This window comes from Pyxicephalus adspersus, chromosome 1 (assembly GCF_032062135.1).
Source record: "Pyxicephalus adspersus chromosome 1, UCB_Pads_2.0, whole genome shotgun sequence".
In the NCBI taxonomy this organism is placed as follows: Eukaryota; Metazoa; Chordata; class Amphibia; order Anura; family Pyxicephalidae; genus Pyxicephalus; species Pyxicephalus adspersus.
This window is the reverse complement of record NC_092858.1, coordinates 17,058,265-17,084,094: the sequence shown is the minus strand read 5'-3', so window position 1 is coordinate 17,084,094 and position 25,830 is coordinate 17,058,265. Positions and strand designations below refer to the sequence as shown.

The 25,830-nt window shown below is 37.8% G+C and overlaps 1 protein-coding gene across 1 annotated transcript in view; it reads left to right on the top strand.

Moving 5' to 3' along the window:
- PGR (progesterone receptor) overlaps positions 1-25,830 on the top strand; it is a 52,863-nt gene that overhangs the window by 10,612 nt on the left and 16,421 nt on the right. The window contains exon 3 of the mRNA XM_072402888.1: positions 8,899-9,015. Within this exon, the coding sequence (XP_072258989.1) occupies positions 8,899-9,015 (117 nt within the window). The remainder of the gene's footprint in view (positions 1-8,898; positions 9,016-25,830) is intronic.

The following is a 25,830-nucleotide window of genomic DNA, read 5'->3' as shown; positions in this document are numbered from 1 at the left end:
AGAGAAGTGTTACTGTGCAGAGTCTAAACATACAGAATAATAACAGATACCAAGAATTACACCCAGCACACAGGACAAGAGAAGTGTTACTGTGCCGGGTCTATACATACAGAATAATAACAGATACCAAAAATTACACCCACCATACAGGACAAGAGAAGTGTTACTGTGCAGGGTCCATACATACAGAATAATAACAGATACCAAGAATTATATAGGACAAGAGAAGTGTTACTGTGTTGTACCCATTCATAGGGAACAATAACAAAGAATGGTATAACATTCCGAATAAGACCAGATACTGAGAATAACACAGCATACAGGACAAGAAAAGTTGTACTGTGCAGAATCCATACATAGGGAACAATATTAGAGGATGTCTATGCAGTATAAGGACATATGCTGAGAATTCCATACAACATTACATAGAAGTCAGGCAGTATAAACTTATTACCTCAAGGCAGACCAAGGTTCTTATCTTTCTGTTCATTGTCCAAAATAAATAAAACATGTCTGGAATTTGGCTTTGAATCTGCCAAGTTATTTGAAGAAGTAAAAGAAACATGAATCCAAAAAACAAGCTCTGTATATACTCCAATATGGAGGCTACAAAATGCAATTTATACATGAAATGCAAGACGTCATACCATATAGTGACACTAACATTGCTGACAGCTAAATATTCCAAAACTGGAATGTGTTAGTATTTGGGGATATTTTTTGTCCTCTTCAAAGCAAATGTCAAAAAGTATAAACAAAATATTACGGCATTATTTAGGTACCTAAATGTCACACACTACAGTCGGAGGTGTGAATGGGCTTTAAAGGAGCATGGCCCGCTAAAAAAAAGGTTGTCAGCTTTCTCTTGCTTCATTTTCAGATTTCTATAGTTATAGTTAAATACATATTGTTTGGAATCTGCACTTTGCGTTCTTCGGAAAGGGAACTACAAGATATTTTCAAGGATAAACACAAGGAAAAACACATTCCTTTGAAAGCAGAAATTGCTCACTCAGAGTTTAGTGATAAGGACATAGATGGCTGCAGGGAATTTGGCATTTTATATACTGACTTCTTCACCTAATAAACCACAGAGATTGTATGTGTGTCAGAGATAAAATGTTTGTGTTGCTGATAGCAGGCAACTATATTCCAGCTGCCTTTTTCTGGTCCTGGTAGATCTTGTTCTGAATAGAAGAACATGGCTGGTATAGGCACAATTTTGGGCATCTTGATTCTGTGGGCCCAGACAAGAGATGGCAAGCAATGGAAACAGCTACAGACAGTGATATAGGAGAAGAGGATCCTGCCCAGAAGAGCTTACAATCTAAGAGGTGGGGGAAGTAATACACAATAGGAGGGGAGATATATAGTGGTGGGAAGTAGTGAGGGTTTTAAGAGAAAGAAGACTGGTAGGTAGGTTGAAAAGATGGGTTTTCAGTGCTCTTTTAAATGAGCAGAAAGTAGGAACAAGCCAAATAGGATGCGGAAGACCATTCCAGAGAGTCGGGGCAGCTCCAGAAAAGTCTTGGACCCGTGTGATGAGGTTTTAAGTCAGGAAGTCATTAGTAGGTCATTAGAGGAGCAAAGAGAGCTAGGGGAGTATTTTTCTACCAGGTCAGAAAGGTAGGTGGGACAAGAGTTGTGGAGGGATTTGATGGCAAAGCACAGGAACTTGAAATGAAGGTGAAATGGAAGCCAATGAAGAGAACTTCAAACAGAGGCAGCAGAAAAGGAGAGGTGGGAAGGAGTCTGGCAGCAGCATTCAAAATAGATTGTAAAGGAGAGTCAGGTTAGTGGAATACCAGAGAGGAGGATGTTACAGTAGTCCAGATGCGAGATGATAAGAGCGTGTGAAGGAGTTTGGTGGTCTCTAGGGACAGGTAGGTGCGGATCTATCAGGTAAAGACTAAGAAACCTGCCATTGCTGAACCTGAAGAGAATGATAATTGCCTGGACAAAAAGCTGATCAAGCAGGCAGATAACACAGTTAGCTAGGTATTAACGTCGGAGGATCACAACACCAACCAGGCATGGTGTATGGTTTAGAACTCTTATAATAGAGGAGAACCGCTACAGCTCACAGTACATTCATGTAGTGGTCAGTACGCCTCTTACTATGCTGACCAGTGGGACAGATGTCACCATTACAGATAGCCAAATAAATCATTGGTGTCAGTTAAACTGACCTCAGAGTCAAAAGTTGCTCTTTGCTCAAGGAACCCTGAGCAACCTCTGGAGGAACCCTGGTTGAAAAACATTGGTTAGAACCCAGTCAGCAATAACTGCGTACATATTCTCGTACTATAACTCTGCTTTAAAGGTGAACTAAAATATGAAAAATTTGTGAGCAGGCAGGTTCATAACTGGCAATGTCCGCTCTTCAAAAAAGTAAATGTATCTGGCTGCTCACAATCTTCCCAATAATGTACACTGGGCTGTGCAGTTCGATATACAATCCCAGCATAAATGGCTGTTGGTAATAAATTAACTCATGCTATTCTGACCGGGCCAATATAGATGGCCTAAGATCATAAACCTGAAAGAAGACTGGGTAAATATATTGGTGCTCTCGATGGAGCGAGAACAGGTGAATATAAATTTAAAAATTGCAATCAGACAGGTAAGTTTATTTCAGGAACATCGCCCCTCCCTTCTGCAATAGAGAATGTGCCTGTTCACAATTTTTGACTATTTAAGTTTAACTCTGCTTTAAAGGGATTAGTATTAGAAATGAGAACTTCATGTCTCATACAACATACTCTATAAAGGAAGAAGTCTTGACAATAGACCTCTCACTGGAAAAATCAAGATATTATATCTTATGCTTAGGCTAGTGCAACATTATCATCCTTCCAGAGATCACCAGGAATATCAAGTAACCCAAAGCTCATAAAAAGACAATCGTTCGCCGTGCTGCAGCATCTTCTTGCGAGAATTGGAGTGCTCAGCATTCCCCTTGATTTTGTTAGCAGGATGATGACATCACCTTCTAGGACTACAGAAGCCACAATAAAGGTTAAAATGCCACGGCCTTTCTCTAACAGGGTTCTGTGGAAACCCAGGGTTCCTCCAGGGATTGCCAGGGGTTCCTTGAATTGATTAATCACTAATTATTCTCCAATTCAATGATGCCTGCATAGTTCTGGGGTCAACACCACTTGGTAGACCCAGTTACATGACTCCAATGATGTTTTTAGGTGTCTATAAAGCTGATATTCTGGCCACCACTGTAGGGGAACACCTTTAGGATTTTTTTCCCAATGACCTCTAAAAAGTTGGTTTTAATAGGGGTTCCCCAGAACTAAAAATTATTTTGAGGGTTCCTCAGGGATTAGAAGGTTGAGAAAGGCTGTTAACACGGGGGCACACTAAATAAAGGGAGCTAGCTGGGAAAGTAGGGTCTATTGTATAGTATTTGAAAACCCTAAGACTATCTTCTCTCTTATTTGCTCTATTTTGATTTAGTAAATTTGCCTCCAAAATCGTTTGTTCTATGTTCTATATATATGGTATCCAAAGAGGCTCCTGGTTCTTATTATACTACATATTATATTTAACATTTTTATGTTGGAGTGTGGGGATGATTAAGTGCCTTGTACGTTCCTTGCCTTCTTGCCCCCCATCTTCCTATGCAGGGGTAGATAGCCCTCTCCTCCAGTTGGTAATCATCTCATTCCAAGTAACACAGATTGACCTAGTGTCCACTTCTATGGGTCTAGACAAGCATCAGATCTTTAGAAATATAGTTATAGGGGTGGAAGATGGACTTCACCTGCTTAAAGTAGTGTGGGCAAAGGGGCTAAGTTTGAAAGGGAAACTTTACAGGAAGGTTTTCATTTGCCTTTAAGAAAAATAGGCCAACAAAGTATTGTAGACAGACAAATGTAACCAAGTAAATGGATACAATTTTCTGAAATGTTTTCCCAAAATGTACCAAACTGATAAATATCTCCATGGGTATTAATGCAGTGAATAGAACATGTAATTATTCCTGCTGAGGACAGGTTTAAGCCATGGTTATAGATGTTATAGATGCTATTCAGTTGCCATCTGCTGGTAAAATGTATTCACTATTATTATAAAATAATCTGTTTTTGTTCCTTTGTGCTTATGTTTCTCAGTATCAAAATAGTACATTGTGCTGACAGTGGTAAGGGACAGTAATATTTTTTATGATTACTTACATCACTTTATTGACCAGACATAGCATCTAATCAGAGACATCTATATTATGTAAATAAGAGAAAATTGGAATTGTACTTAAAAACTGAAGTTTGGGATTCATTTGCACAATTTAAATTCCATCTCCATTCAAATCCTAACCCTCTCCCATTATTTCTGCACTCTATCACTAAGTCCCTGTTTTTTTTATCTTTTCCTCTGTCTGGGTCCCTTATTAGTGCAGTTTTCAGGTCCATTTGTGTCCACCTCTGGGTCCTGAGTAGATACCTTGGTAGACAATAGGAAATGTCCAAACAATGTGCAAATGTGCAAACAGTGACGTGGACTAAGGACCTCACCTGCTGTATATAGAAGACAAGGAAACGACCCATACAGAAATGTAATTTGGCACACGACTGTGAATTTAGGTGGCAACAGTGCCATTTTGGAATTTGGGGGGTTGGTAGTTTGGAGGAAGCCTGCCGAGTAGTAGTAAAAACAGGAATTATATTAAGGCTGTCCAGATGGCAATCAATCCATGGGACCTAAGTTTGTAGTCCATGAGGCAAATTCTTGGTAAACTCTATTCAGTCTGAACAAAGTTTTTAACCTTTTCCACTCTATAAAAAACTAGTTTGGCTGTAACAATACCCATACAGTAATGTAACAGTACCAATATGATATATTGATGTACTATATGATGATGTTCTTCTGCACAGTTCTCCCCCGCTGACTGTTAACTTTGGCTGCCCAATGTGTTGCTTCCAGGAGGCCACATTTGTTCTATTGGAGTCACATATGTCTGGAGGGCACAGATTCCTCCTCAGCACCAATGTCCCCATGCTGGCAAAAGAACTGGGAAACAATGACAGTCAGAGTAAGCCATGTCATTAGAGAAATGGTGTTAATTACCGGCCTACAGGAACAAAGTTAAATATGCCTGGACAGTAGATTCCTCCTCAGCACTGCTGCCCCATGGGATATAATAGGAATAGTCTTCAATGGGAACATTTCCTATTTTTTTAACATTTCCCATTCTATCCAAAACTAGTTTGGCTGTAAACCATGCACAGTGGTAACAGTATGATAAATGCAGGCCATATTGGGTATGTAGATGATTGGCTAGAATTCTGTCATAGCTTGAAATCTAAAAAGCTTAAGTTCAAAGCTGCAGTTGTATAATAAAAAGCTGGCTGAAGTGCGATATGGGAAACCAAAGAAGAACTGTGAAAGAAGGAAATCAGAGTTAGCCTTGTCATTAGAGAGAGATGATGGGAAATCTCTCCAAATGAGTTTTTAATCTTTCTCAGACTAGTTTGGTTGTAACACATGCACGGTGGTACTAGTATGGTAAATGCAGATTCTATTGAGTATGTAGATGTTTGGCTAGGATTCTGCAATAGCTTGAAACCTAAAAATCTTAAATTCAAAGCTGCATTTATGTAATAAAAAATGTATTTCACTTTTGGGGCAATCTGGCTTCAGTTTTACCCCATTTTCTACATTATCCCTGGCTATACTTGTTCTTCTGTACTCTTGTTTCTGACTGCTGCCTAAGGCTGCCCAATGTGTTGCTCCCAGGTAGCAGCAATTGTTCTGCTGGAGTCACGGGATGGCAGATTATTCCTCAGCACCGCTGCCCCTATGCTGGCAGAAGTGGGATATGGGAAACTAAAACAGAACTGGGAAAGAAAGACAGTTAGCAATGCCCTCTCTCTAGAATGAAAAACTTTCCCACTCTATCAAAAGCTAGTTTGGCTGTAATGCATGCACAATGGTACCAATATGGTAAATACAGATCATGTTGGGTATATAAATGCTTCGCTAGAATTCTTTTATTGTTTCAAACCCAAAAAGGTTGAATTCAAAGCTAAAGTTGTACAGTGTAAAGTATTATTATTTTACTTTTGGGGCAAACTGGCCTGTATTAGCCCTCATCTCCTCATTCTTCTTCCCCACACTTGTTCTTTTACAAATTTGTCCCTTGTTGACTTATGTCTGAGGCTGCCCAATAATTTGCTCCTAAGTAGCTGGAGTTGTATTGCTGGAATCAAAGAAATCATCTTCCTGCTCAGCACTGCTGCCCCAAGTGAGAAATGGAAAACTGAGGAAATAATGAGAGTCAGAATAAGCCATATCATCAGAAAAATGTTGGAAAATCTCCCCAACTGGAACATTTAACCTTACCCACTCTATCCAAGGCTCGTTTGCCTGTAACGCATGCAAAATTGTATATGATATGATAAATGTAGGCTATAATGACTATGCTTATGTTTGGCTAGAGTTCTACCATAGCTTTAAACCTGAAAAGTTTGATTTAAAAGCTGCATTCATTTAGTAAAAAATGTTCAATTCCCCAGATCCCACATTTATCAGGAGCAGTATATTGAACAAAGATTCCATCTAGCTGAAAACTCATTATGGAAGGTGAACTTTTCTTTTCTGCTTCTCAGAATATGAGAAAAGCTGTAATCTGATACAATTTAGCAGTGAAGATTTTCCATCTAGCCCTGTTGTGAATTAGAATACCCTTTTAACATACACCAGCCTCCAGCTACAGATTGATGAGCAAATGAGAAGATCATTCTAAAGATTACACACCTCTATCTGCAGACTCAGATATGCATTGATGGCTCGCTGAGGATAATTTCATGTTTAAAAGTCATTTTGATATAATTAAAGGACAAATTGGGCTTTATCTTTTTAATAGAATGATTGAAGACGTAACAATCTCCATTCATTCAATCATCCTAATGGTAACTTTGCTTCCTGCCTTCTGCAGTTTTAGATAAGTCTCTGCGTTACTGCCATATCTCTTCTGATGTGACTTGGAATTTAAATTTGGTATTGTGATGTCTCCATTGGAAATTTGTCTTAGGCCTTAGCTCAGCTTTAAGTTTATATTTCCCCCTCCCAGAGCTTTCTTTTTAAAAACTTGTTTTATGCATACCTTAAGGCAAACCCATCAATGAAACTAAAATGTCATGCATTGCAGTTTACAATTTTTTAGATGTGGTAGCTGCATTATTTTCTTTATTGCCTTTTCTCTTTTTTTTTGTTTCGAATAGTTATCCTCCTACTAAAGCTGCATACACACGTGCAATTTTTGTCGTTTGAAAGGATCTTTCACGATCCTTTCCAACGACAAAGGACTACACGATGCATGAACGGTGCTGTACATACAGCACTGTTCTGCTCTATGGAGAGGGGAAGGGGAGAACGACGGAGTGGCACCCTGCTGCGCGCTCTCCCCCTCCCCTTGCATTAGGATCGCTCGTGGTTCATTGTTCATGGATTCGCCAGGACGGATCCACGGACGATGAACGACGCCGACTGTACACACGCCAGATTCTCGCCCGATATCTGGCCGATGCCGATTATCGGGCGAGAAAAATCTGACGTGTGTACGCAGCTTTACACTTGTCTTGTACTGGAGAGGCAATGCTCATTTCCCCACTGTATATCTGGATGGATCTATGGTGGTCACACAGGCTGGATTTCAAACAATGGTATTATGGTTGGCTTAGAAGTTAGCACTCTGGCCTTTGCAGTGGTAGGGATCTGAGCTAGGACACTATCTGCAAAAAGTTTGTATGTTCCCTCCATGTTTACGTGGGATTCCTTTGGCCAGTCCGGTTTTCTCACGCATCCCAAAAAACACGCAGTTAGGTTATTGGCTTCTCTTCTAATTGGCGGTAGACTGTGCTAATTACATATGACTATGGTATAGATGTTAGATTGTGAGTGAGTGATAGTGACATGGCTATGGACTCCGAGCTATATAAACACAAGGTAACAATAACATGTACATGTAACAGGCTGAAGGGAAAACTAATTTTGAAAACAAAAATATAAAGATCTGTTCAGTGGGCAGGAAATGATAAGGACACCGGATTTCTGGAAGAATCACCATATAGTTCCTGTTCTAGTTTAGCCTAAAGGAAAAAAACACAGTCACCACATCTAAAAACTGGTAAACACCAGTATATTAGGTATTTGCCTTTGAGTTTAGATATGCTTTAAATACTGCTAAGGATCATAGGCTGTTTGCATAGCAAACCTTACCCTTGCAAAGAATACTTCACCTAGCTTATTAAAAGAGGTGATCCACCAATTAACTATTCCTCTTACGGTGGCATCATGTGCAGTCTTCTGGAAACCGTGCCCTGTTGGGCAACTATGGCCTATGGCCTGCTAGACAGGTATTGGCCATCCAAAAGGACCCTGTTTCCTCCCTAGAGGAAACTGTGCCCTATTGGACAGCCAATAGGAAGTGTCTTCAAACTTCAGCCATCCAATCATGTGCAAGTAAGAATCCATTTTTTGTACAATTTCCTTGCATGTGATAGGGTGTTTTTTTGCATTATTCTTTGCAGAGGGGCAATCTATTTTGATGAGTCAATAATCTACATTCTTTTAATTACCCAAATGTATTAGGAAATGTAATTTTTAGACATTCACCATGATGGATAATCTTGTATTGCAATTGTCTTTAGTAGTATTGGTATGAACTAGCAATTCGCAGATTTCATGTTTTACATCTTTGTGGCTGTTGGTTTTACTATGTTTCCTAGTTTGCACATAATTTACGTATTGATACTAGATTGTAATTCTTCCAGTAAGCACTTTCCATCACAAAATAGCAAAATGCAGATTATTATCACTGTATTTATTTTGTGTTTCCTTAAACTTCTTCTGAAGAACTAATTATCTATGATTGCTCTGCCAATCTAGGACAGCACAATTACCTGTGTGCTGGAAGGAATGACTGCATTGTTGATAAAATCAGAAGAAAGAATTGCCCTTCATGTCGGCTCAGGAAATGCTGCCAGGCTGGTATGGTCCTGGGAGGTAAGGAGTGTTTACTTTGTTTAATAAAAACAGTTTCTATCAATTTTCCCCCCATGTAGTACTTTGCTTTTGGCTGCTTGATAATGTTAGACATTAGATTATTTTTGGATAGAAAACTTGTTTTGAAGATTGCGGCATCTGTCAGGAGGTGTATTATCATAGGAGAAGATCCAACATCTGCCTTGGACCCCAGACTCCTTAGATGCCCATGGAGATGCTTAACTGCAATTAAGTGTTTTTCATAGGAAGCCAATATTTCCTTTGGAAATCTTTAGACTTTTTTTCAAAGATAACCAGCACAGGCAGTTTGCATTCATCTTAAGAAAATGATTTTTTTTTAAAGTGGACCTAAGCTCAAAGATTTTGCATTGTTATGGGAAACATCTAGAACTGTGTGTATAAGTTGTACTTCAGTTCCTTAACATAGCAGGCTAATATGGCAAATATCTTAATATATATCTTAACTGTGAAGGCTTTGACTGCTAGTATTCCCAAAAGTGAGAATTGGTGATGATGATACTGTTGTGCTCGCTGGAGAGAAATCTGTACTGCATGCATCTCCCTGCCTTTGCTTTTTTCATTTTGTGGATCTGTTCTTTGTACACCTGTCCTGCTGCTTCCTGAAGATTCCCTACAGTCATTAGAGGACAGCTCTAATCCTTTAACTCGTCCTTTAACAAGGTGCCCATCACTTCATGGGGACAGTATAGAACACGACATGCTAGTCATTATTACAGAAACAATGCAGGGGGACAACAGGCAACACTGGTGACTAGTCCCTAGTCACAGCTTTTAGAGTTTAGGTTCACTTTAGGCTCAAATAGGAACATGAATGTTTCATAAATTTTGGATGATATATAAGACCTGTTTATGAACACTTTGCCTACTTTGTTGTTAGCAACAGCCATTGATTACACATTCCTGCAAACTTTCTCTCCAGCTTGCTGCTAGTTCTTTTGTAAATTGTGTTGCTGAGATCATCCCAAGATTACTCAAACCTGTACAATGCTGAACGTAGGCATTGACAACTGCAGTTGATCTTAGTACAATCACAGTAAACTCCAATGAGGGCATTTTTGAAATCTAGGTAAGAAGTATTTGCTTAATTTGGGGGTGAATTGCTAACTTAAATGGCATAAATGGCATAAGTGAATTTAGCATTGATACTTAAGGATCTGTTATCTACATAGTGATGTTTAACTCCAGTATATGAAAAAATTACTAATAAGTTAATATTACGTATGATATAGTTATAGCTATATAATTTATAATATATATATATATATATTATCAAGTCCAAATACAAACTGTTTTGCTAGTTGTGCTCATTTGATTCTAGGGCACAATATATGGTTACCACCAGCATTCAAAACAGTAATCAATGGAAACACCCACAAAAATAACCACAATAAGTACATTCATGGTGTGGTTTTTTTAAAACCTTTATGCAAAAGGGGAAAAATAAAATCACATGTGGCCAATTTACATAAATTGTTTTCCCTTCCAATAAGTTTAAAGTGTTTTGTCATTTTGTGTTGCCTATGATGGGTCACTTGCTCTTAAATGATCTTTTGTGGAAGGTTGTTGGCCACCAGTAGATGGTGCTGTATCCTCATGTAAAGTGTGTAACAAACTCATGCCTCGTCTCCAACACCAAGAGCTTGTTACATACAATATTCTTTTTTAATCGCATTTAAGGGTACAAAATCTTAATTAATAGTAGAGTATATACAGTATAAATCAGTACACAGCATCAGTAGGGCAGAAGTGAGAAGTACTAATATTGGTTAACAGAATAGAGAAAAGATACTAATGAAAATCTTATTGAACCCATTTAAAAAAATGTTCTCTGTTTCCAGCACTAATTATTTTTGAGAGGAGATTAATTTGAAATCATGGAAGCAATGTGTGATTGTATGTTTATCATTACATGGATGACCAGCATACAGCCCCTCTGTAGGTGGGGTCTCCTACCACACATGACCGATATGAATGTTGTATATCAGGGCTCCTAATCAGAGTTCATCATGTGACACCAGGACCTGCAGTGGCACATTTGAGTAGGGCCCGGAATTCTTCTGGTGGTAGCTCTACCTTGGTGCACCAGAACAACAAGACCACTCATTATTTAAATTGCAGTGCCATGCAGTGCAGAACCAGCTGCCCTCATTTTCTCATGTTCCTTTCTAAAATTCGCTTTTGTAAATTTCTCATCTCTGCAGCAGAAACTCACCGACTTCAGATTAATAGATGAGGTTTTCTTTGACCGCAATTATTTTTCATAATATTCTTCTTGACACAAAACTGTAAGCAAGTCACAATGTTCCTATGTTGTATTGCTGTTTGTCAGTTTCCCTTGACTACAGGTTTCACATAAGTCATTTGATAGAATTACTGTGTCAGCTTGTGCTGTGGCCTGTCATACAAACCCACAAACAATGTTATCATCCCTGAGTTATGTAGCAAGAGTGCAACATGTGGAAAAACAAGGGTTTGCTTTTTAAGACCTTATAAAATCCTTCTTTTTTTGTTCCTCTGTATGTAATGTTTTTTGGTTTTTTTTATTTACCAATATCTTACTGGAATAGGAAGAATAATAACCAGGGATTACTACACCTTTTATAGGGAAACTACATTGGGGCTATAAGCCTTTTGGAACTATTACCAAGTTGTGAAGCATGGTGATAGAAATCTTATGGTTTGGGTTTCTTAGCTTCCTTATGGTCTGGGAAGATTGCAGTAATTGGGCCTGATTTATTAAAACTCTGCAAGACCAGAGAAGATAGACTGTGGGAGAACTAAGGGAATCCAGCAAACATATAATTAATTTCTTAAAAATCCTAAATAATAAATTAGTTGGCAAAAGTTTTCAATCCTGGATCAGATCCATTTTATGTTGGCTCGATCACCCAGGTTCTCCCATGATAGTCTTTCTCCTTCAGTCTTGGAGAGCTTTATTAAATCAGACTCATTGTATTCATTATTAATATTTTGATTACTGGTGCCATAGGAAAACGATGAAGGCTATTACTTATACTCTAGTCTCAAAAGATTAGGTAATGGCACTACTGTGCTTCTTACATCTTACTGTCCTTGCTGGAGGTTAAGCTGTATATGAAAACCTACAGTGCCTGGATCTCCCCTTTTCTGTTGTATTCATTCTGTGGATCTGTGCATCTTTCTTTGTTGTTGCTTCTTGAATATTCTTCAACCAATTGTCAGCTTACAAGTCCATAGTGGCGTAGAGCTGACACAAGAAAGCAAAGTCCTGCTTCCACCAGGATGTCCACTTCTGCAGGAAAACAGTGCAGAACAAGGCATGATAAGTCAGTAAAAAGAGAAGTTACTTTGACCTCTAGCTTTTGAGCCCATCTTTCATGGTACAGCTCTATACACTTTAACTGTGTGTTTTGTGATAATTTGAAATGATTAGTGTCCATGAGTGGGAATGCCTCTAGATGCGAAAATTTCCTCGAACTCCCGATGGTTCAGCGAAATTTCGGCGAACCATCGGAAGATTGACGAAATTATAACAGGAAGATTAACAGGATTCCCTGGGAATCCTCCTGTTTGCGATCCCCGGGGCACTAGAGGTTAATTAACCTCTAGTGCCACGGCCGCATTCATTGAGAAGATCCCCGGGCACTAGAGGTTTATTAACCTCCAGTTAGTTAAATAATTCCATTGAGTTACTTCATTGAGAAACTCCATTGAAAGTTCTTCTGCAGTTCCACTGCGATCCCCGGGCACTAGAGGTTAATTAACCTCTAGTGCCCCGGGATTGCAGTGGATTTTCAGAGCTGCAATCATTCTTGCAGCCCTGGGAATCCTGTTTGTGATCCCCAGAACTAGAGGGTAAATAGGACAAGTATCCCCATTCAAAACCTCCAGTGCTCCCTGATTGGCAGAGGAGAGCACTAGAGGTTTTAAATGGGGGGACTTCAGCCGGCACTGCATTCATTGATCAGCACAGCTCGCAATCTTTTTTTTTTTAAATTAGCTCGATCAGCGAATTTACACCGATTATTCTCTCTTACAATTTTGGTAAGCAAGAATAGCCGAATTTGCCGCCAGATTGAGTTTTAAAAACTCGCTCGCTCATCCCTAGTGTCCATGCTCTTAAGGATTCCATTGATGATAAGAGACCACTGTGCAACCTACTTAAGCTTACTCCCTAAGCTACATACATACACTAGATTTCTGTAGATGGAAACAATCCAGCTTTGACATTAGAATAAACAAGCACTGTACAGTTCTGGTCTTTGCAGAGGGGAGGACAAGTAGCATGTGGTAAGGTGGTCATTCTTGGTTGGTCATTTGGTCATCAGTCATGGATAATTGATAAGCAATATCAAGTGGACCGCTGTACAGATTTTCACCCTAGACAATTATGATAATTTATTTTATCTCTAGTGTGTATATGTAGCCTTACTCCTTATGCAGCATATTCTCCAAAATGAGCCGTGGACCTAAATTTGGTAAACCTGAGGACTTATGCTCTTTTCAACAGATATGGCACAGCTTAGACACTTGTAGGTACCAGTAACTTTATATTATGGGTTTGAAATATCTACCCTTATTTATTTTTCATTACCATATTTCATTCAAATAGTTGCACATTGTATTCATTCCCATTTCCTGGAATTGTTGTTAAGCTTCTTAAAGCAGAAACTTGGCTTGATTTCCCAGTATCAAGCAATAAAAGTTGGGTGTGTGCTAACTGCTTTTGTTGCTGGAAATGTGAAAGGGTCAATTAATAATACGTTATCTGTGAAGGTCAACATGCCCCCGCATGGTAGCAAATATGCTTTCAGTGTAACGGCCTGAACATTGTGTTATGTTTGGATAAAATGATATCCAAATCACAGATGACCATTTCACCTAATTTGAGAACTGCAAGGAACATATTTAAAGGGGAACTATATTGTAGTAAACATGGGTTAAGAAGGAAGTGTGTGTGTGTTTGCTGTTCATTGGAGGTTGTATAATTGTGGACAATGATGGAGATTACAAAGAAATTTACTACAGATGGAGTAGAGAAAAAACTGGAACATATGTGGAATCTGTGCAGCTGAATGGAAAGACAGGCTATAGTACCTCATTAATTGCGATTACTAGTTTTTATTTAATCCGTATTGACTGTTTCTTCTTCTAGTAAACATTCTCAGTCTGTAGTAGAAAATAGCTATTTTGTCCTCTTCTAATTGTAACAGGAAACACAAGCAGCATGTCCATGAAGAGAAGTCTAATATTTACTTCCTGTCTACAGATAGCTGGGTGCAGTAGATCTTTTCTTTGGTCATTATATTAGTACAAAACATAGTCAGGATGTTGCACCTGGTAGGAGGAACAATAGCGCCTGAGAGAAAAATAAAAGACATTTCTACCTTTTTTTTTTAGATAGTTGCAATCAGAAAAGTCATTTATTGAAGAGGGAACAGGCAATATGTCTTCTACATTAAAATAAATATATCTAATAAAATAAACTCACCCATTCCGTTGCCTGTTCCACCATCTTTAGCCTGTCCCCTTCTAGGTTCCATTTATTTTTGCCATCTTGATTCACCAGATTAGAATGACACATGGCTCCTGTGGGAGTCCTGAAACTGTAGTAACTGCTGGAATTAATGCGGGAGTTCATTCATCTTGGAAGCCAGGAGGGATAGTAGAATACCCAGCACTGTACATAAAGCTGTGAATGTGCACCTCAATATAAGAACAAAATTGCAAACAGGTGGGTGAGAATGTTTTATAGCAGAGGGAACATTATCATTTCCCTTTTACAAAAAAACAAACCTGTCTAAACTGCATTTTTTTTCTTTTGCACAACTCAACACAGGGTTACTTTGAGAGATATGGTGCTTTTGATTGGAGCAGTGTTCTTGTGAGTGAGGAGGTAGGAAATCCTGGTAACTTTTTAACACAAATTTTCTCCTATAAAGGTTATATCACTGTATTGGAATATTTATGGAGAGGTATAGGTTGATGGCTTCCTCTTTCTCTAAGGAAATTCAAAGTACAGTGATACCTTGGCTAACGAAGATAATTTGTTCTGGAATCACCCTCATTAGCCGAAATCTTTGCTAGCCAAAACAAAGCAAAAAATCAGCTCAACGCGGCTGCAGTTTGTTATCGCACATACACTAATGCATTTGTTAGCCAAGTCCATCCTGGTTAGCCAAGGCCGAAACAAAGTGGAAAAAATCTTCATTAGCTGAAAAAAATTGTTAGCAGGGCCACTAGTTGGCCAAGTTATCACTGCATCATCAACCCCTCAAATATCAGACAAAAAAGGAATTAATGAGAATAGTAGTAGTAGTGTTTTTTGGGGCAAACATATATCAGTGAGTAATTTACAATAAATAAAGCAAACGCATCATACAATTTCACACATACGTGTAGTCCTAGTCCCAAAATGTCCAGTGGGGTTGGTAGCTCATAGTGCTAAATGAAATTCAACATTCATGTCAATTGGTTACAAACAGAGAAGAAGGAAGTATAATGTATACAATAAGATTGGTCCCTGGAACTGATGCATTTCGCAGGAGAGGCTTCCTCAGGGGAATGTAGAGACCAAAAAGCAACTAAATAGTGATAGAGAGATAAATACCACAAACAGTTTATGAAAATATGTCATAAATGTTATTGTACATAAAGTAAGAATAATTATTAGATAAATATTAAAGTTTGTGTGTTATGTTAATGAATATTGTAGATGGTAGCTAAAACTGTTATATGTAAAGAAAAGACTATTTTTAAAAAATAAATATTATAACTGCAGAAATTTACATGTTGGAATATTGAAGGGACAATACTGCATATGGGAAGCTTAGTGGAAAACACAGAGGAAGTTTTTCTGGTGCCTCGGATCCCTTTAAGATTCAACTGGTCAGTTAGATAGATGAGAAATAGGGTAAATGAGAGACGGAAGGCAGGCTTGAATAAAGTAATACTGTTTTACACAGTTACATAGTTATATAGTAGGTTAGGTTGAAAAAAGACATAAGTTAAGTTAATTAAGTGTCAGAAAAAAACACACATAGTGGGCTTAATATAAAATAATATCAGGTCCACAGTGGTTACAAAGCATGATATCAATTGTCATATACATCTACGGTTTCCCACCATATCATAAACATCTATTTCCCACCATATACATTACACACTACGGCTCACTTTTACTAAATACAGCAATATACCTGTCATATTATGTATTATTTATGTATTATATGTATATGTAGTATATTATTACACAGCATAGTAACAGTCACATATATTATAATCATATAATGTATATGGTAATTTATCTGCCAATTTGTGATGTTTATTATGATGCATTTAGTGTAACATCTCTACATCCCCTGATGAAACGAGACACGGTTGATGTTTATGACAACTGATATCATGCTTTGTAAGCACTGTGATGTAATGTTGGCCTGATATTATTTTATATTAGGTACCGGTACTATGTGTGTTATTTTTCGGACTCATTTACCTGATTTAAAATTAAGGCTTGTCAAACATCTAGACCTTCCAATCTTGGGTTTTCCTCTTGGGCCTTATTTCCCTTTCTATAAATAAGAAATATAGATACCAAATAACAAATATAAACCATATTTGGAATATACAAAGTATAAAGGTTAGAAATATGATTTTCTATTCATACCGGGCTTCCGCATTCTCAGTCTGTATCATGGTATTATTCAAACTTAATATCAGGTAAAATCACAAATCTATGATTGCCATATATTATAATTTCGATGACCACTTTAAGAAGACTTTGAGGAAACAGAGAATGTTCTTACAGTAAATAATTCACATTTCCTTTTCAATGCCTCTGTGATAGACTTCCACCGAACTCTTGTTAGCTGCGGTTAAAATATAATAAAATCTAAGATTATAGCCTAAGGCTTGAAAATGCAGCATTGCTTTGTTCACTGTTTTATGTATTGTTCTGGTCTCCTTGTACTTTTACTGTTTATTAGCTGCAGGGAAAGACAAATAAAATGTTTTTGCTATTTTCTGAGACAGCTACAGTAAAAAAAAAAAATGTTATACATTTAAAAGAGATCCCTCGGTAACTTTACTGGTCTGCATAAATACTAAATACATTCCTGACACTTTACAGTGTGCAGCAACAGTATCATTTTTCTAAAACATTCAAGTTTTTTGTCATTAAAAATAATATTTATCTCCAGTCCAGTGACTTTGCATAAGCAAGATTTTGAACAGGCAACATCCCTGGGCTTTTTTCACTTCCTTTGAGTGGTCAGCCTATTGACTTGAATAGGCATGACCATTAAAAACAAAGCATAGCTGTATGGAAAGTAATGAGATGGTCCATGTTCAAAAGTTTGTATACTTTTAGTTACTGTGTATTGCCCCCATCAATAATGGCATGCAGGTTTTTGTGATAGTTGTGGATTATGCCCCTGATTTTCTGATACAGTAACATTGCTCATTCTTAGCAAAAAATGTCCACCTTCTGTAAATTTTTGGGTTGTCTTGCATAAACTGCATGTGTGGGAGCTCTCTCTAAAGTGGTCCCATGATATTGAGGTCAGTAGACTGTGATGACCACTCCAGCACCTTTGCTTTTTATATTTGTAACCACTAAAGGTTGAAATTGACCTTAGTGTTTTGAATCATTCTCATGTTGGAAGATCTATGTGTGTCCCATGAGGAGCATCCAAATGAATGCAGGTTGTCCTCCATTATTTTCTGGTAACATGCTACATTGATCTTTGTATCAAGTTCCATGTGCAGTTGTAGCTCACACACCTCCTGAAAATCAGAGATCCATTTCAATACTTTACTATATGGATGGGCCTTCTTTGGTCTTTTCCCAAGAAAACATTTGTGGTTGTGGCCAAGTTCAATCCTGGTCTTATCACTTTAAAGAACTTTGTTGAAGAAGTTTGGGTCAAAGAGGGTTGGCTAGATTAGTGTTTCTCAACCAGGGATCTGTTGAATCCTTTGAGACCTGCAGGGGTTCCATGAGCAATGAGCAGTTTGTGACTCTTTAATTTAGATTCCAAAGATCTTTTTAGCTTTCTGTAGGGGTGGCAGCCTTCCCAATGGACTGAATTGTAAGAGGCATTCTTCTTACCTACCACCACAATAATGTATGGTGAGCTGTGGATGTAGTAATTTTAGCAGGGGTTACCTGAAGACCTGAAAGTTATTATTAAGCTTCCCCCAGGTTGAAACAATCAAGAATGGTCCATTTCACACAAGTTCTTCTAGGATGAATAAACCATCACAAAGCACAACAACAAACAGTAACCTACTCTTACTATATTCTGTTGTGATCTGCATGCTTGTTCTAGGTAAATAACTCTGAAGATAATGACACCTTTGATATAGCATAACAATAAAGAGAGTTCAGTAGGGGTAGTATCCATACATATTTAGTACAGGTTCGTAGAAAAATGCCTCTCACGTCAGTGCGGAATTTATCTTAGTTTTTTAGATGAGAACTATGTCATTTGCCAAAATGAGGACGTTGTGTCCTTTTGTTCTGCACCTGGCTCATCCAACCAAACTAAGGTACTTCCATTCCATCTCTTTTTACATGATGAGCAGAGAATACTCAACTATTGATCTTGAACATCCCACATTCTTGAGTGCACTTTATGTGTCTCCAAAAATAAATATATTTATGATAATGCACTGTGAAAAGTGGTATGTCAAGATGGTCTTTGTTTGAGCACTTCCATCCCTTACGCATAAACTAACTCATTAATTCTTAACCCACATGCTAATGTTCTATAGCAGAATATAAATGTGGGCATCAAAGGAAACGGGCAACTTGGTCTTTTCTATCTAAATAACCTGATACCTTTTCCTTTATGAGTACAGATGGGTCCTCTCCTTAGGAACCAGATTGGGCAATTAGAATATACAGATCTAGCCTACATAGAGATCGCCCATAAGGAATTGTATGTGTTTGGCATAAATTTACACAATCCATCCCCTCCCATTTTACAATCAGTGGCAGTAGTATTATTTTTTTACTTTCTTCCTGTAGCAAAAAAAGTTTTTATTACCTCTTGTGTCATCATTGCCAGGCTTGTAAAATTTTTAAAAATTTTGCAGCTGCAGGAAAGGCAGAATCATTTATTTGTACTTCATCAGTTCCCTAAGACATAACACCAACCAGACTACAACTTAGGCTACATCTGTATCTTAGATTAACTTTTCCCCACACATAATATGGATAGGCTTTTGAAACACCAAACTGGTGTTGTCAGTCCATATGAAGTTTGGCTTTAACTAATGAAAAAAAAATCAAATTTCTCGTTACCCTCTCTATACTCCAGTGCTGTCCCTGTCTTCTACCTTGGTTCTCTTTCCTCCATAGGTTGAACCATATCTGAGATTCCGCCCTGTTCCTATAAGCCCAGCCTTTCATGTAATGTCTTCATGGTGCATCATGTAGGCTAGGCTCACTCACAAAACTCCAGGACTGAGCAGCCCTTCTACGTCATTAAGTCAGTGCTGCTTAGTTCTGGGGGAATGACTTCTTCGTACCATTACCATAGAAAAAGGTGGAAAGTCTCTGAACAGGATAGAAAACTACAAGGTTAGAAGTAATTAGTAACAAGAAATACCATGTGGCAGGGGAGGGGGGTCAAAGGTGGTGTTAAATGAATGCCTATATTTTTGCTTTAAGTAACACATTTATAATTAATTCCTAGCACATTTAAAAAGAACACCCATCCTATTCATTGCATATATAATGAGAAACTTCAATTGTATCTACAGATTTTACAGTTGTTATATGTTGACTGAAATTATAAAATGTACACTTCAATTAATCAATTTGATCCTATAACAAATTTTGATACCATATGATTGCAAATACCACCATATATTCTACAGTCATCCATTGATAGCAATAATAAAAAATTGGGTAAAAACTACTTTTTATAATACACATGGTCCCCTTTAAATCATCAGGTGGTAAGATCAGTATATCAACCTATAAATAAGTGCAATATGATGCAGTCAATAGGAAATCACATACATTGTATTAAAGCAAGTCCTCATATACAATACACCTGCCGTATAAGAGTCTCTAGATTAGCAGAATCTCTCCCCACTGTGTGAAAAGTAATAAACTGGCACTAGGTCACTGTTAATCTCCTTTTCCTATTTCAGCCTTTGGACAAAAAACAATCACTTCTAGTGTACCACACACTAAAGCAGAATATTTTGCACTGAAAAAGATATAATATATAAAGGCTTTTTGTAAAAAGCTTTCCCAATCAGTCTTTCCATTGAAAGATCTTCTACATTCTACTCACATTTTATCTGTCTGTCTTTTATTAAAGTTGAGTGGTAGCTATCTGGAAAATGTCATATACTGCAATGCCATCCCCATGTGTAATTTACCTTTACCTTTCACTGGTTTCACATTCTGCTCAAAAATTGGTGGCTATCAGCCTGATTGTCTGCAAAGTGGTAATATAGGTACTCAAGGGGGAAAGTGATTTAGGAAAACACTCTTCACCCACTCTGTAACATTCACTCCTATGATTAGAAATTGAAAAGTTGCTGTAGCGTGATAGTGACTCCATTGTTCCTACTCACCTAGTTTTGTGCTCATAGTGGTCAAAGAAATGATCCTTTTATTCTCCATGGGAAGTGCATTGAGCTCTAAATAATTCAAATACAAAGTCTTAAAATTCACTTGTAATAAATATGTTTCCAAACAGGACATCATAAATATAAATTTAAAGGGTTGGCAAAATGATGACCTACATATCCGACTAGCTTCGGCAATCACTGGGTACTTCTTTAGGTTTTTCAATAGATTTCATGCTGCCAAATCACAGCTGGCATACAACTTGCATCTATTACTTTTTGCTATCAGACAAATGTGAATAGGTATCCTGGTGTTCCAAGTAAAATGTGGACATTGCTTTCAGAGCTGATCATTGTATAAAGCACCTGAATGGCTATTCTTTGCAAAGTTAATTTTAACTTCATTCAGTAAGAATCCCGAAAAATATATTCAGCAGGTAGAACTGTATTCTTCTCTTCTCACATTGTACATTTTTTAAAAAGCTTGTTATATACAATAGTTCTAGCTTACAGAGCCTTTGAATGAGGAACTCATCCCCCATGAGCAGGCTTAGTTCATAGTTGCAATTAGAGTAACCTGTTACAAATGTTCATACTATTAAACATATGACGAAATAATAAATTAGATAAGATTACTGTCAGTGGAAAACTGCATAATATTAAGTTCTAGGGAGGTAAAACTGGCAGGTGGGGCTAAGCTTGAATTTTCCAACAGAAATGAGAATTTCCCTATAATGTCAATTGATTTCATCCCTGGACCTACTGACTGTGCATGCAGGGTAATTTTTTCATTTGCAGGGTTTTCTCCTGTTTGAATTGTCAGATTAATGAAAGGTGTTCCTAAATAAGTACACAGTTTCAAGTGTGATTCATTTTTCATTAATGTTGTCAAGTTTAAAAATCTTTCGACATCTTGTGGCACAGCAAGACCTAAAGTGTACCCTAACTCAGAATTTTTACTTAGGGTAAACAACCCTTTTATTGAAGGTAAAAATTTTGCCAAAAAAAAAGTCCAACACCCTTTTTTTAAAAAAAATATAAAGGGTGCAGCACCGCCCCCTTAAATCTTGATCGCTTAAGTGATCAACAATGAATGGAAGCACAGAGCCTCCCGGGATACCTACATCACCTATGTACCTATGGGCCCTTTCATCAATAGAAAATAAATAGCCACACGCACAAACATGCGCAGTGAGATCGGCGAGGTTTTTTCCCAATCTACATCACCCGATTTCGCGCCTGCGCAATGTCAGATCGGGTGACGCAGTAAGAAGAACCTGGAAGAAGAGAGGAGAAGATGATGGTGACCGGCGCTCCCTCTGCACCAGACTGAAGACAGATACCGGGACGACGTGGGACCCGATGAAAGAAAATCCATGAGCTTGAGATAATCTACTGTTTATATGCATGTTAGGCCTTTGGTAAAAGCAGAACTGCTTTTTTCACTCACTTGTAGATAACTCTCTCCTGTCCTCAAAGTGATAAGTCCCATTTCCCCACAAACTTATCCTAAGTTTATCTAATATCTTGTCTGATGGATTAAATGGTTCATCCCGCCCACTTCCCATCTGTGCTGCTTTGGCCATTCACTTTCAGCTATTTGTTTATGTATCAGTTATTTAGTTTCAGCTTCATGTGTGGGTGTTGCCTATGGTCATTTTTATACAAATGCAGTCTGTTCAGGAATACCTATTTGCTGATACAGTGTGTGAGAGGCAGTGTTGTGAGCTGAGTAATCCCTTTCTGTTACATGGTTGCTTAGTGAAATCACAAAGTAGTCCAGTGAGTCATTGAACAACAGGGTTGTAAGAATGTTAACACATGATAATTAGGGATGAGCAAGATAACTTTTTAAATTCGATCTCGCTGCGATATGGGCCGTTCTCACTTACCAAACATGTAGGCGAGAATGGCCTTTGTAAATTTGGCCAGTGAGACCAAATTTTTGGGACCTGCAAGACCAATCAGGGGAGCGAGGCTACCAGCTCCGCTCCTCTGATTGCTGTTGCAGTCCTGTACTATGTGTTCCTAGATAAAGTTTCTCTATTCAGGAACACAGTGTGAGTCTCACTGGCTGCTCATGAATTAATGCAGCGTGGGAAAAATCCTCTGATTTTTCCCACGGCCACGTTTATTAATAAACGCAAGCCACATGACTCAGGACTTTGAGAGGAGGAGTATCCCGGCTGCATTTATGAATGGAGCCGTGAGAATCATCCTCTCAGTGAGAGATCCCCGGGCACTACAGGTTAGAATGAGGGCTTCCCCGAGGATTGCTACGGCTGTATTTATGAATGCAGCTGTGATAATCCTCCTTTAGTGATTTCCAATGGTTTAGCGAAATTTTGCCAGAACTTCGAGGAAAGTTTTGCGAGAATGCCAGAGGCATTCTCGCTCATCCCTAACAATAATAGTATGAAGTGCCTGCACAGCACAGACACATTACAAATTAACTAAGCTTAGTGATTTATTGTGCTCTTAGCAGAGGCAGAGCAGAACTGATAACAGAGATAAGTAAAAAATGGAAAAACAAGCTCAGCATTAGGGGAAGAAAGGTTTGAGGATACTATAAAGTGGTGACCAGAGTTTAGCTTGATGGATTGATCACATTTTAAACCAGGGCACAGAGTAGTGTTTAAAACTGAAAACCATTCAACACTGGTTTAGAATAATAATATTATTATCATCTTGTATTTATATAGTGCCTACATTACACAGTGCTTTACAAAGTTTATGTTACTAACAGTCCCTCAAAGGGGCTCACAATCTAATGTCCCTACCATACTCATATGTCATTACCACGGTCTAAGGTCAATTTGGGGGAAGCCATAATATATAGAATATTTAATTATGAACATTTCCATGTACATACTATAGAAGCTTTGTTTGCATAAAGCTTAATTTTTACTTTCTCCTTACACAGGAATAAAGAGCTTTATATTCAGCCGTATGTAATTCTGAAATCCCAAAATTACTTTATAGAGCAAGTAGTGGGGTTTCACCACTTGATCTGATTTCAAAAATACATTTGTTTCTTTCTGGCAGGGAAACATTGAGCCTGATTTATTAAAGCTCTTTAAGACTGAAGATTATAGAATATCATGGGTGAATATGTGTGATCCAACAAACTTAGAATAGATCTAGGTTAGGATTTAAAAAATATGCCAGCCAATAGCAAATGATTCCAAATGATGAGTAAGAAATCTATTCCAGGTTTCCTGGATCACCCAGGTTATCACCCAGAGGTCTATTTTCACCATTCTACAACAAACTAGGCCCAATGGCATCAATCTTCCCGGGCCATAGGAAATCTAAGAAACCCTAACTGTAATATTTCTACCACCATGTTTTACAGTTGGTATAGAGTTCTTCTAACATGTTGTCTTTAAGTTTCACCAAACATTTTTTTACTGTGGCTAAAATAATGTTGTCCTTGCTCTAACATTATTTTTGAACAGCAATACCTTTATCTTGGCACACTATCCATGGTGCCATGGTTCCAATCTCTTTATAATGTAAATGCAAGTTCCAAAAAATTTGGCAGTGGGATCTTGGGTTTCTCAGAGACTTCTGTTATTATTAGATGGTCGACTGTTGGACTGATCTTGATGAGCTGGCTTAGCTATCTTTAAAGGTTGAAGGGGCATTCTTCCAACTGATCATTAATTTTAAATATTAAAAAAAAAAACTAATTTTATATGATGCCATTTTCATGGACATGACTGACCAAGTGAAGGGCAGAACATATGTCATTTATCCATCATACTTGACAGAGTTGAAGTTATCTTTGTAGTTTGGGACTGCCCAGGAGGCTGGAGGAACTGTTTATGAGTTGTTTTAGCAAATTGTTTCTTTTCTCTATTTCTGTATGTATTCTCTATGGACATGTATATATATTGTACTGTAGCCATATTGTAGCACATCACATCTATTTGGCTTCTCATCACACATTTCACATCTTACACACTCATACACATACTCACATGTCAATGTAGTCTTTATATCATGTAGTCTTTATATTGCAGCTGTAACTTTGTATGAAGATTTGATAAATACTCAAGAAGATGATCCTGTTCCTAATACTCCCCAACATATTTTAACATATTTGGCGAGCCAGGCAAGAGGACAGAAATGTTAAAAATAAGGATACAGCTTTCCACCTGTCTCTCCATGATCACGTACACAAATTCTCTAGCTATCTATTTAATATCAAATAAAATGACCATTTTTACCAGGTATTGTAGGGAGTAGTATTACCTTGTATTGGAGTTTAGCCTTAAAATCAAAATCAGTGTCTTAGATACAACACTGCCCTTTTCATATTTTACCTTTTCAGAACAAAAAGTTTTACACATATTTCATAATATATTATGTGTATTAAATAAATAGAATAAATAAATAAGACCTTTTGTGTACCACCTTGGGCACCTGTGTACAAACCTATGGTTCATGTAGATACCCCTACACCTAGCACTGTATCACAGCTAACTGTAAGCTGGCCATTGCCTTCATATTGTATGGCCCGTAAAGAAGGATCAGCTGATAATATGGCACAAAAATCTACACAGATATACCAGCTCATAACACAAAAGCCCAATCTGCCAGATAGACATCCGAGGCCGTTTTAATATAATATAAAATAATATCATCGATTAGATTATGTTTTAATAACTGAAAACAAATTGTTTCAAATTGAGACATCTGCTTTCCCTCTGTAACTTGAGTCAGAATGTTTTTTTACAGAGAAAGAAAGGTGTTTATGGCTGTACTTAGCAGAAGCCGTTACAGGGCACTGTGACCTCGGTATCTTGGCTGGGATGATATTATTACATCATGCTTCTCATACGGACCAGAAACATGAAGACACAAGCACTCTATTAAACTCATAATAGCAAAGTAGGGTTTATCACATGAATATGTATGCCAGCTGTTGTGTGAGCTTGAATTGGCCAACTATTTCTGTTTTAAAGCAGACATAATCCAGATATGAAGAACAACTTTGAGACTGACCTGCTTATTAAAGAAAATAGGAGGGTTCTAAAAATGAAATCTGTTTAAAAAAGGGAGATAAATCTTCACTCCAAACAGTTTGTTTGGCTTTTGGACGTCAGTAGAGATTTCTTGCATTGGGGAGATTCTTCCTCACTTCTTGTCACTGTGAGAGAAAAATAAAAGGGAATCAGAAAAATAGAAACAAAGGGTGCAAGAAAACTTGCCAGGATTATG